At 45.3% G+C, this 13299-nt stretch overlaps 1 protein-coding gene across 11 annotated transcripts in view; it reads left to right on the top strand.

The window, feature by feature from the left end:
- The window catches only part of PROM1 (prominin 1), a 630080-nt gene that overhangs the window by 358846 nt on the left and 257935 nt on the right, over nucleotides 1-13299 (top strand). For 6 of the 11 annotated variants that reach the window (XM_086964065.1, XM_086964061.1, XM_086964063.1 and 3 more), the window contains one exon: nucleotides 9015-9232. In XM_086964065.1, the coding sequence (XP_086820191.1) occupies nucleotides 9015-9232 (218 nt within the window). Of the gene's footprint in view, nucleotides 1-6534; nucleotides 6559-9014; nucleotides 9233-13299 lie in introns of all 11 variants that reach the window. The other 5 variants (XM_086964059.1, XM_086964066.1, XM_086964060.1 and 2 more) reach the window with 1 other exon arrangement.

A 13299-nucleotide genomic window follows, 5' to 3' on the forward strand; every position in this document is an offset into this window, starting at 1 on the left:
CCCATAGTGGGCAGCTGAAGTGCCGACGCCGATTGAGGCTGCCGGCGGGGGCCACCTCCTGCCCGCTCCTCTGTACTCGAGGCCGGTGTTCAAGGGCGGCCCAGGCCTCTCTCTGACTCCTTTTACCCTGGGACCCACACTGACAACGCCTCCCGAGTCCCAAACTGCTGCTCGGTGGCAAGGCAGGATTACCCCTAATATCCTGTGTCCGTGCCCACTTAGTGCTCCAGGATGCCGCAGGATTTCGACAGTGCCTGCAGGAGCCTCACAGAACCGCATCAAGGCAACATGCGTCGCCCACCTACCTGACCAATTGATAAAGTTGAACACCTGCAGGATAGGAAACATTAGTGCCAATTAGTGTAATACTTGTGTAAAAATAGTTTCACACAAGTTGGTCTCAATATGAAGAAACTCAACACCATTTAAATTGGTGATCACTGCAAATTATGCTCACTCCATTTCTAATTTGTGAGATCCTGCACCATTAGAACTGTGTACACTGCACACCTTAAATCCAAACTCAGCTCATATATATGTATAGTGGTATCGCATCAGCATCCGTTGTTGCTGTATATGGCGTGCAGAAGTGGGCACTCACTAACGTGACCTAACTCACCCCATTGGGTTTTTAATCACACCTCATCAGCTAAGAGGGAGCTGGCACTTCCCTGTAGTCATACTCTCAATCAATCAATCAATCAGGATTTATAAAGCTCAGCTAATCACATGATAGGGTATCCAGGCACTTGTAGGCCCTTGAGGCTTATTCTTGGAGGTAATGGCAGTAAGACATTTTTTATGCTGGTTTGAAATTAGAAGTACATTTCTTATCTTGCCATTAGTCTATTATAAATTCCTTGTAATATACTAGAACAACAAAAAGTATGTTTTCTACAGTACTGCTTATTAGGTTCTAAGCTGACAATTGGTATAGTCCTTCCTTGGTTGGTTATTTAGATTACAGTTGTTGCTAATGTGCCACAAATGGTGCGGTACGTATAATGTAGAAACACCAGCCCAGCCTACCCGGTTGATTCTTAACCAACATCTACCAGTGTGCCATGTGCAGGGCTATTTTATTATGCTTGTGTGGAGAAGTGTAGCTCAATGGTTAGAGCAGGCAGACCTCGATGCAGAGCTCTGGCCAGGGACCAGGGTTCGATTCCTGCCCCGGCGGGTCTCGGGCTCATTAATTCCCCTGACCGGATATTCTCGCCTCAGTGCCTATTCTGATCATGGGTCCCACGCTGCAACTCTGGGCAATAGCTTGCTTAGTCTCCACAACGGCCCCCACAACGAGAGGGATGCCTGGTCTGCACTATGGGGGTGCCCAGGAGTGGACACTTCACAGGGAAAGCCAGGAAGGGTTCCCTTGCGGTATTCGTACAAGCGCCGGGAAACCCACTGCGGGTAGCTGTACGCTATACACAAAACAAACAAAACATGCTTTTTGTGGGTGAGGTGTCTCCTCTTAATATCTTTTATCACTCCATAGGATACATATCTAATTCATTTTGGCACTAATGGTTCCTGGACCATTGCTTCTTGTGGTGAGAGTTGTTTGTGATACATGGGAGGATATGTGAAAGCCACCAAAAACCTTTAATTCTCTCGCTTTCTGAACATTAATCAAGATGAATAAGGGCCATCATTTTGATCTCGAAGTGGTACACAGGGAGGCATTTCGCCAGTAATATCACCAGGGCTCCTAACTGAAGCCACATAGTACCAGACTACGCGGAAAGCTAATGAAAGTGATCACAGGAAGGCCGTTAAGGTAACCTCAGAGTATACAGCAGCTGCTAATGAAATTTAATCTGGGAGCTAGGAAGATAAAAACAACAGACAGCGTGCCATGTTTGTTTTGTACTACTTTCTTCCATTAAAATAGCGAACATACCAGGTGCTTGTGCCCAAACTGGAAATGAATAGATGACAGGCTAAGAAGCATTATTCTTGGGGACCAGCATAGGATTATTTACGATTTAGCAAACAGCTTAAGTGTCCCCGAAGCAAGGATGGCTTCCCCATCACACAATGCCATCTGGAACAGAAGAACAGAAAACGGTGGAGGCTAAACTACAATAAGGATCTATAAAAGAAGTACGCCCAGTCATTGGCTACCTATAAAAAATGAATCATGGAGGAAGTATCTATTATACAACCAACATTTTGGCAGCAAAGAATTCTAGGAAAGAGCTTTTTGCCACCGTTAAAAAATTAGTCAAACTTCCGACCAAAGCCAAAACAGATAACAACCCAGATTTTTGTAATGTGTTGGGGCAGGCCTTTGTCGATAAGGTGGAGACAGTTTATAAAACGTTCTCAAACTCTCCTAACAAACTCCCTTCCATGAGGAGTGATCCCTATTTGACCAGACCCAGTTTCTCTTTCTCCCCCCCCTATAAGGGAACAGATTATCCAAACTATAAAGGAAACAAAATCTGGGTCTCCTTTAGATCCTCGCCCCCCAAAAATATTTAATTTTTTCCCTGAGATTCTCAGCGAACAACTAAGTGAGCTGTTCTCTGGGATGATACTCCATGGAAAGTTCCCTGAGGCATGGAAGATAGCATCTGTGCTACCCCTGTTAAAAAAACCTCACCTGGACCCAGATGAGTCCAACAATCATCTGCCAATCTCTAGATTTCCTTTCTGTTCAAAGGTTCAGGAGAAACTGCTTAATATCCAGCTTACTGCCTTTATCTCCTCAAATAATCTGCTAGACCACTCGCAATACGGGTTCAGAGAGGGCCACGGAACAGAAACTGCCTTAATCACTGCAAGTGAGGAGCTCAGGAAATCATTGGATGAAAGAGGAAAGGCCGCCTTGATATTGTTAGATCTATCGGCGGCCTTCGATACCGTCAATCATAACATTTTAATTGCCAGACTGTCTGAGCTGGGCATTCAAGAATCTGCCACGACTCTATTGACATCATATCTCAAGGAGAGATACTTTCGAGTCGAATTAGGTGGAACCAGCTTTCAAACTTTTGATCTGCAATGCTGAGTGCCACAGGGATTGTTCCTGAGCCCTACGCTTTTTATTGTCTATGTGGCCCCTCTGGCCGGATTGATTAGACAGTTTGGGTTTTCTGTAATATCCTATGCAGACGATACGCAAGTGGTCATATCAACAACTAACAATGAGGAGGAGATTGCTGACCGTTTTAACAACTGTATGTCCCATGTCAACATCTAGATGCAATCCAATTGTTTAAAAGTCAACGGTGGCAAGACCGAAGTACTGCTGTTGGGAGCTAATCCTCCGGTATGGTCCCTGAAATGGTTGCCTATTGAGCTGGGTGAGTGCCCAACACCTGTCCTAAAGGCAAAAAAGTTGGGGGTGACCTTTGACTGTCGGCTGTCCTTTGACAGCCAGATCAACTGTCTTACCACCAGTTTCTGGGCGATACTAAATATGATTAGAAAGATCCGCTCCTTCATCCCCCCTGAGGGTCTAAAAACATTGGTGACTGCCCTCGCTATCTCGGGGCTAGATTATGGCAATGCCCTTTACGTCGGGATCCAGACACATCTGAAAAAGCTCCAACGTTTGTAGAACGCAGCAGCAAGACTGATTTTAGACATTCCCAAATATGAATCAATATCCCAGCAACTAGGAGTTCTGCACTGGTTGCCGGTAAAGAAAGGAATAATCTTTGAGTCATTGTGTAACACGTTTAAGGTGCTCCAAGAAAGGGGCCCTTCTTATCTGACGTCACGCATAAAATACTATGTGCCGTCCAGGAACCTTAGATCTGCACCACTAAAACTGTTGCAAGTCCCCAGGTTCAAGCAAGCACGTTGGGGAGGAAGGAGCTTCTTGCTAAGATCTGCAAAATCATGAAATCTTCTTCCACTAACAATTAAAAAAAGCCTGAATCTCAAATCATTTAGAAAATCAATAAAAACATGGTTATTCCTAGCAAACCTCTAATTTACTTCTTCACACCCCTCTCTTCCACGCCCTTCAGAGTCCTTCAGCGCCAAGACGCCTCCGGGCATTTGCAGCGCTTTATAAATCCAAAAATCAAATCAAATCAAATCAATGCTATAAACGGCATTCAAATCATGGGACGGGCTAGAACATGTGTCTGGGTTTGAATAACAATGTAAAAAAATGATGATCATTCATTGCTTTTCTACTGGACTCATGGAAAAGGAAAGATAAATGGAAGTTCCATTGTGGCTGTTTTAAATGGCAGATACTCCATAATGCACTGAACTGCAGTCACTCAGTTGCCTCCTGGACACTCTTAGAAACCTCAAATGGTACAAGGTGGGTCAAAAGCAGTGCATGTATTTTCCATGCTGGCGCATGCTGACAAGCTTTCAGTCACCAGGGCGCGTGACATCTACCGAATTGACACTCTATTATGTTTACTTTACCATCTGTGACTGGGGGTAAGTGTCTGAATAGTTTTAGTGCTCCGTCCATCATCTCCTTGTGTTTGCTTTGTTCGCCCTAAGTGGGCAGGGTGTGGCCAGATGTGGGTCCCTTGCTCACTTTGCCACTGGATTCAAGCTGCTCTGGATGATGAGGGGTGTTACCCTGAAACCGGTCCCAGGATGCTTGTTTCCGGTTCAAGGAAGATCTGACTTGGCAGTTTGGGCTGGACTGTTCCCATGAGGCACAGGGTCAAGACTGATTTGCATATAGCTGGGTCTGAACTGAGGTGGCGAACTGAGCTAAAGAACGATGAAGGATTCCATCCAGATCTGTGACTGGGGAGTGAGTGTCTGAAAAGTTTCAGCGCTCCTCCCATCATCGCCTTGTGTTTGCTTTGGTTTCCCTACACTTAGCCATACAGGACTTCTAGTCAATTATTTACATTGACTGACTATATTTCAATCACATTTGGTAACGGTGGACTGACCGACAAGGCCAACACCATCAGAACCAACTCCTCTAACTACTGCATATTCAACGTACCACAATGGATGGGATCTAGCTACCTGAAACTCAACTCAGACAAGACGAAAGTGCTGTGCTGTTCTTCAGGAGCAAGAACTTCCTAAGGGACTCCACCTAGCGGCCAGCAGAACTTGGACCCCCACCCACCCCATGTCAGAAAGCTGAAATGCATCCTGGAGGAAAAGCTCACTGTGACAGCTTAGGTCAACACGGTCAGCTCCTCCTGCTTCCACATTCTCTGCAAGATTTTCAAATAGATACCCCTGAGCACCAGACGCACGTCACACTAGCCCTCATCACAAGCGGAGTATTCTACGCAGGGATTTCCAACCACCTCATATACTGACTATAAACCATCCAGAACACCACAGAGAGTCTCATCCTTAACCTCCCACAACACATCCACATCTCACCACACCTGAGAGAGCTCCACTGGCTCCCCATCTACAAAGGCACAAAGTCACACTTTTCGCACACATACAAGGCACTTCACCACATTAGACCAGAATACTTGAACAACCACCTTCACTTTCATCAACCAATCAGACACCTGCGCTCAGCTTCACTCTGTCGCACCCCCCTCCCCTACATCTACAAAAGTCAAATGAGAGGTCACACATTCTCTTACATTTCACCCACAATCTTGAAGGATCTCCCTCAACACAACAGGGACTCCTCCTCAGTTCTTAAATTCCTCAAGAAGCTGGAGACCTGACTCTCCAACCACAAACCAACTCTTTTGGGTTGACACCCTACAACCTAGTCCTACGTCTACTTGCTTGCTCATGTGCCGGGATACCTGGGTGATTAAATGTGCCATACAAATCCTAGTTACATGATATAACATTCTTAGGAAATTATCTGTTTCTTTCAAGGACAGAATTTCTATAGGTGCACAGTTACTGTATAAAAATGTTTTACCTGTTACTGATTTGTCAGAGATTAATGTTTCAGCAAGAAAGTATGAAGGATTGCTTCGAAAGACAGTCATTGTTCATTCAGTGGTCCATGTTTATTACATGGCAGTTTGAAGACTTTGATAATCGCTTCTAGAACAATGGTTGTTGCATGTGTCTGCTCTGCTTGCTCATCTCAGTGTGTGGCCACAATCCAGAATGTAATTGTTATAAAAGTAGAGGAGGCCATCAGTACGCAGCATTGGTTAGACACTACTGAAAGAAATCCCCATGTCAATCTTAGGGTGCTTGTATCGGTGCCTGCTGTCAGTTACGGAGCAGATCTCTATGGCAGAATTCCTGTTGCTCTGTGCGTGACTCCTACAGCAGGCCTATGTCTTAAGACATGTCAGACCTCATAATCAACCTGTAGGCTTTAGTACCCTGGAAGAGACACTCTAACTCCCTGCACCCGTCACATATGATCACCACAAACACTGTCCCCACATAACTGGGATGACTATGTCTATATAATTTGTACCATTACAGGAAACGTGTGGAACAAATAACTTTTTTAAAGATTTTAGGAATAGATCAAGTTTACCAAATTTGATATTTATGCTTTGCACTTTAACATTTTCATTTGCATGATCACCATGACGATTTTCTCATCTTCGATCACCATTATTCTTTTTTGCTGTATGTGGCTTGAAGTCAAAGTGGAAAGGGCTATCAAAGGTAAAGGATGTGTTGTAATTGTGCGTGTGGTGTGCAGTGCTTAGCCCATTACTTCCCTCGTGCATTTTTAGTTGTTGTTTCTGTTCATTAATGCATGTGCCATATTTTAATGTCTCTGTACTGTTACTTTTTAATGTGGGGGTCGGAATGGACATTTAAAAGAGTGTTTTGATAGGATTAAACATAACTAAGCATACATTCTAAGCAGTGGAATGCCTCAGGTTTCCAGCACATAGTTTTTTTCCCTTGAAATGTTGTGTTCATATTGGGATGCGATAGACCAGAGATTGCACTTACAAAGTTGGTGAACAGTACCATAATGCGTGTACATTGATAATGCAAATGATGCATTAAAATGTTCAGGCAAGCTCAAGATGTACGTTGCAGATTCCCAGACCTAGATAGATCTCGGAAAACGGTGGCGCATATCGTTGAGGGACGTCTTGACCTACCACGTACGCCATCCAGAGACGGCGTACTTTATGGTCCAACTGAGTGCGCTTGCCGGGGGCTCAGAAGTGAGAGGGACTCAACCGAGTGCAGAGCAAAGGGCACTTTGATTTGCCCATGAGTGAGGGGGTGAGATATTTTTCAAAATCAAATCCTTCACATAGACTCTTCCTTGGAGAAGTGGCATCATTGATCGCAGAATAGCCGCCTTAAAGATTTCCTTCTGTGCATTCCCTGGCATTTGTTTTTTTTTTCTTACAAGTAATCACTAAGAATAATGTAAATATTTGTTTTACAGATTTCCTGCATGTCTCCTGCATGGTCCCTTTGTACTCCAGAATGTTGCTGATAAAGCAAATTGTGGACAGCCCCATAATGCAGCATGTGATCTTTACTGTAAAAATCCCTGATGGGCAGTAGGTTATCTGGCTGCTTTCATTCTGGTTGGCCTGATGGATCATTCCACCATACAGGCCTGAAGCAGTGCTGAGGAAGTATGCAAAATTTACTGATAGGCACAGGAATGTATTCTGTAAATAGGGGTTTGCTGTAGTGAAAAAAAATAATGCTTCAGAGACCTGTGCCACTCCATGAAAAGAGGGTCTGTCCCTTGCTGCAGTTGACTACTTTGTGCAATTCAAGGCTATTAGTAGAATAGTTGCCAGGCACACATTTCAGTTTCTTTTGTAGTCAGGGTTGGTCAGGAGGCAGAGTTTCATTGGATCAACTCAGTTAGTCTCTGAGGTAACCAAGAACTGAAGCACAGTCATTTCTACCTCAGGTTTGGGTCTGCTGTATTCTTCATTATCGCTGTATGTAATGTGAAGAGCTGGGCACCATTTCAGAATTACATGTATGCTGAAGGTGCCTGTGTTCTTGTTGCCCTACTAAACTCCAAGATAAAAAAGAAAGAGTTTAAACCAGATAGGCCACCAAGGAGCATCAAAGGGTTGTTTTCCAGCGCAAGCCCTTTCACCGTGACTGCTGTGATCAGTCTTAAACATTAGCAACACATGCCACACACTAAGCAGAAGTAACACCACTCTCCAGGTCCAGGTCTAATTCCTGATTTGATCTCCTTGTCATTTGCCCCAAGAATCTGTACATTTGCACCTACTTTAATGATGTGATCCACCTACGAAAGCGGAAGGGCTGCCCGATGACTGTCCCCCACTGCCAACAGCATCCCCAAACCCCCAAGCCAGAGAAGCGTTGCCATTTACCCTTGCCAGCCTGCCTTTCCCAGCAGAATTAATTCCTTCTCTGACCATCGGGGAGCAGAGTCTTGGGTAGGATTACCATTGTTTGTAGGGGACACACTTTGAACCACAGTAAACTTGATGCGAACCATAGATCCCATAAAGAAGTGCAGCAACAGGTAGCAGCCACACAGGTGCCATGCAGGGAGTCGGCCTCTCATAACGATTAGAAAGATAGGTGTTTCCATTTTTCCTTGCACCTTTTGAGGTGATGCTTATGGGGGTTTGTGATTGGCATTGAGGTAATTTGAATTTATTTTAACTTATGGAGAGTTCTTGACAGGAGCAAGATTCAATAATGCAAATGACCCACACATGTTCCAATCAGATACCTGGGAAGGGTTTCTTACAATAAGTGAGCCCTGTTTTTCAAATAGAGCTGAAATCCTGGTGCATCACCCGATGCACCCAGTTCCTTCCTCCTTATAAGCACAAGTGCTTAAATAAATGGTCTGAGCTGTTAGCACTTACAATATATTCTATGCTAGTGCCTAAAAACAATGTTTGCCTATTAAAACATGGATTATGACGGTAAATCTACAGTAATAGATTAATCCTATTCTGTCCCATAAGTTCATTATTAATGGTTCCTGCAACAATGTAGCTTGATTAAGGTTGTGCAAAGTTGAACTTTACATACAATTACAGTATTTCTCTAAAGCGTTGTGGGGGTAAATAAGTGGGTTAGAAATAGTTGAAAGCATATTTGGGTTAAACAGTCCATGATAAAAAGTATTGTCCCAACAGCAATCCGAGAAACCAAGGAAGCTCTAGAGAACGTCAGCGTCTCGGTGGAGGTGTTGAAGGAGAGGACAGAACGGCTCCAGGCTAATTTAACAGATACAAAAGCCAACCTGAGCAACACGCTCGCTGATCCCGCGTGCTCACAGGCGCAAGCCGCCCCAACATGCAATGCTATAAAAAATTCATTAAATGAATTGAACACCAACGCCAACTTCAGCGGGGTAAGAACATGTTTCTGTGTTGCGTATTGGACGTGCAGAATATTTGATGTGATTTATCGCATTCCTTTGATTTGAAGGTGTATGGTGTTAGACCAACGAGGCTTCAGTGAACCTGACAGCATTGCTGCCTACTTTTACTTAACACAGTATTTTTGCTACATATCAATTTATTTTTGCTGTGTAGCAATTTATTTTCGCTGTATGTGGCTTGAAGTGAGAGTGGAAAGGGCTATTAAAGGTAAAGGGTATGTTGTATTTGTGCATTTGATATGCAGTGCTTAGCCCATTAATTTCCTTGTGCATTTTTTGTTGTTTCTGTTCTTTAATGCATGTGCATATTTGTATGTCTCCCTATTGTTATTTTCAAAAGAGTTGTTTGATTGGATTAAACATTGTAGTGTGGGCAGGGCCTCGTGGCCTAGCGTGCAGCGGCAGCATTAACAACACCCAGGATACTTGGGCTAGAGTGTAACTGACCAACCTCGGAGCCAGGCAGGCTTTTTATTGAGTGGGCAGATGTCATATCCTGAATGTACCTCCGGGTAACCTTCCCCTCGGGTTCTAGTGACAGACACCCCTCGACCAATAGAGCATCCCAACACTCCCATAACATTACACACAGAGTAAAAGACCAGAAATGTCAACTGTGAGGACTAGTTGGGAGCCCAATGGAATTGAGAAGTAATAGGGTCTCAACTGTATCAATTGAGGTCTTTTACCACCAGGGTCCAGGGGTTCCCGTAATATTACTGCCCTGAAATTAGATCAAAAAATCATGTATTCCCCTTCAGCACTTTACTTTCAATGTAGCAGTGGCAGAGCAGTCCCAGGCCCCCTCTGGGAGGTGAAGTGGGTTTGGAACTCAGAACTCAGTACTAATAACACAATGAAATCGGGGGCCTGGCCTCAAGATGGCCGCACTATAGGCGAGCTCCCGAAACAGTCGATACAATCCTGCAGGAATCTTTCACAATCCTTTGCTAAAACGGAGCACAACGCAGGCGGATTGAACGGCGCCTGGCATACACAACAGAAACATACCCCAATCTATGCCGGAGAACACGATCTCACGGCGCGGCCTACCTGGTGATGGAGGCTGTGTACCACTATTCTGCTGAAGGCGGTGATCGCCTCGCACGACAATCGAACTGCAGGCCTGCCAAGTAACACGCATCAGGCGTGACGCTAAAGCATTTTAGGGTGGTGTTCCCGCATAACCGCACTGAAATGCATTGTCACACATTTTGCCACTGACCGCATGTCTGCCTCCTTTGGTGCTAGCGCTCGCCGATGCCTCTGACACCCATATGTGCACCCCGGGCCACAGCAGACAACTTCAGTCAATGCCGGCAGCAGCAGCTCAACAGTTAAAGATTTGCTCTGGCTGCGCGGCGCCTCTCAGACTCAGTGCTTGCTACAATGTAACAATATCTGCCCTGCTGCCTGAAAATCCCGCCGCTGCCGCGCAGGCTGCGGCGCACGGCTGTCAGTTACACTGTGAATGGGATCTGTGACCTCACGTCCTCCTAGAACAGGAGAGGTCGATGACCAGAAGCGGAGGACTCGGCTGGAGGAGTTTGCTGTGTCCTGTCAGTCCGCGCGGCGGCCCCTACTCCCAGTGCATGACTAATATACTCTTGGGATAGCGTTTCTTATGCTATTTGTGCTCATGCTATTCTGTTACTTTTAAAATATGATTTTATAAAATTTTCGCGCATTTTAAACATAGCGTTTTCTGCACATTTACCTCACTTAGCCCCCTTGTTTATTCATCTGCTACCTCATTTGCCTTGTGCCCCGGTCCACCACGGGTGTTCCCGTTTGTGTGGAGGGCGCGCCGGCGAACAGTTGGTCCCCGATCTCATTGGTCGAACCTGGCCAGGTGGGGCGCCAGGCACGCGATCGGCTATACTTAAGCGGGGTGATTGGAATTACTCTGATGGTCCCTACTCCCAGTGCATGACCAATATGCTCTTGGGATAGCGTTTCTTATGCTATTTGTGCTCATGCTATTCTGTTACTTTTAAAATCTGATTTTAGAAAATTTTCGCCGCATTTTAAACATAGCGTTTTCTGCACGTTTACCTCACTTAGCCCTCTTGTTTATTCATCTGCTACCTCATTTGCCTTGTGCCCCGGTCCACCATGGGTGTTCCCGTTTGTGTGGAGGGCGCGTCGGCGAACAGTTGGTCCCCGATCTCATTGGTCGAAGCTGGTCATGTGGGGCGCCAGGCTCGCGATCGGCCATACTTAAGCGAGATGACTTTCTCTGCGCCCAGCGGACGCGCCCAGCGAACGTGCGCCGAAGTTGCGCCTAAGTTAAGCCCGTCTGCGCCCGTCCGCGCTGAGGACGCGCCCGGGGCCAGGTGGGCTGGGCCTCGCTTTACACTCCAAGAAAATTGTGAGTTGTACTCCCATTCTACACTTCTCGCACTCAGACCCTTGTTCAAATCATGTCACTTTACCTCATTCCCTGACAATCTTGTTAATATCCAATGCTGCAAAGGGGTTTTAAGATCTATACGCCCTCGATATCATTATCACAAAAAACCTGCCAAACCTGGAAGTCAGTCGTCTGTCCCTAACTTTCTAAGTGAGGCTGGCTTGCTCCTAAATGCTAGGTCTTTGGCCCGTAATAATGTTGCATTCAATGACTTTGTCTCTCAAAAAAGGCCCCCCTTGGTTTTTATCACCGAAACTTGGGGTTCTGAAACCTCTGGCCCAGATTTTGTGGAGGCAGTCCCTGAGGGCTATACTTTGTCCAGAATGGATAGGACTGGACGCAAGGGGGGTGGGCTGGGAATTTTGTTTAGAGATACTTTCACTTGCTGTACCAAGCCTCTTTCCTTGCCCTCAGATAAGTTCGAGGCCCTGTATTTTCCTATTAATTTTCTCCCCTCTGCTTCTTTTTCTGGTATTCTTTGTTACAGACCTCCAGGCCCCAGAACGACCTTTGCTCATGACATTCTTAAACTTATAGAGCCCTATGTTGATAAGCCTCAATTTAGCATTCTGGGCGATTTCAATTTTCATTTAGAGGCCACAGAAACCAAGGATTCGCTAGCACTTGTAGATGGCTTAGCTGCTTGCGGATTAGGTCAACTGGTCAATGGCCCTACACATCTGGCCGGCCATACGTTGGATGGCATCTTTTCAAATGATGCTAGACTTCTGACTGGCACTCCCATTCCTCTTTCTTGGTCCGATCATCTGGCAGTCCCCTTCCACTTTAACTCCATGGCTGCTAAGGCAATTCCCCTCCTGTGCTGGGAATTCGCTATTTTCATTGTTTTATGACGAGCTGGGCTCGTCATCAGTGTATGAGGAGGCTACACCATGACGAGCCCAGCTCGTCATGAGTGTGGAAGGGGTTAAAGTCAATCCTGTAGTGAAGAGGTCCAAACGTGGGTTGGATAGAAACAGCTTTATTTCCAGGAATGACAACTTAACATCCACAGGTGGCATAGAGCAGTTAACACCAGAGCAACTCACAGCAGAATGAATGCCTCACACCCAGGATTCTAGAAGACATAGTTAGTTCTAAAAATGACATCAAATAGGAATACAACACACCTCCCACCGAAAAAAAAAAAAACGATAGACCCAAAGAAAAGGAAAAGAAAAGAAAAAAGAAAAGGAAAAAAAACCAACATTAAGAGCAAACATAATCCTTAAGCTTTACAGGAACATGTCTTACACGAGAACTACTGCGTAAACTGACAGGCAAGGAAGAGCACGCCTGAGAAACAACATTTTGAGAAACAACATCATGAGGCACAGTATTTTGAGAAACAACATGATGAGCATTAGACGGAACAACCTGAAAAGGAATATTGTTAGGACAAATTCGAGGCAGAGGTACTTGAGGAGAATGCAGATGGTCAAAAGCTTCATGAGACCCATGAAAACCAGAATCGGAGGCAACAGGATCTAAATGGACATGCTTCTCATCTATGACACTTGATCTGCAAGCTGAAATACGCCTGAAGTTCCAGATCTTACCACCCTCAACTCTAACAGCTTTGCTAAAGACTTCTGTGACTTTGACAGGCGAAGACCACCTAGAT

The sequence above is a fragment of the Lissotriton vulgaris genome, chromosome 3_2 (genome assembly GCF_964263255.1).
Source record: "Lissotriton vulgaris chromosome 3_2, aLisVul1.2, whole genome shotgun sequence".
Lineage (NCBI taxonomy): Eukaryota > Metazoa > Chordata > Amphibia > Caudata > Salamandridae > Lissotriton > Lissotriton vulgaris.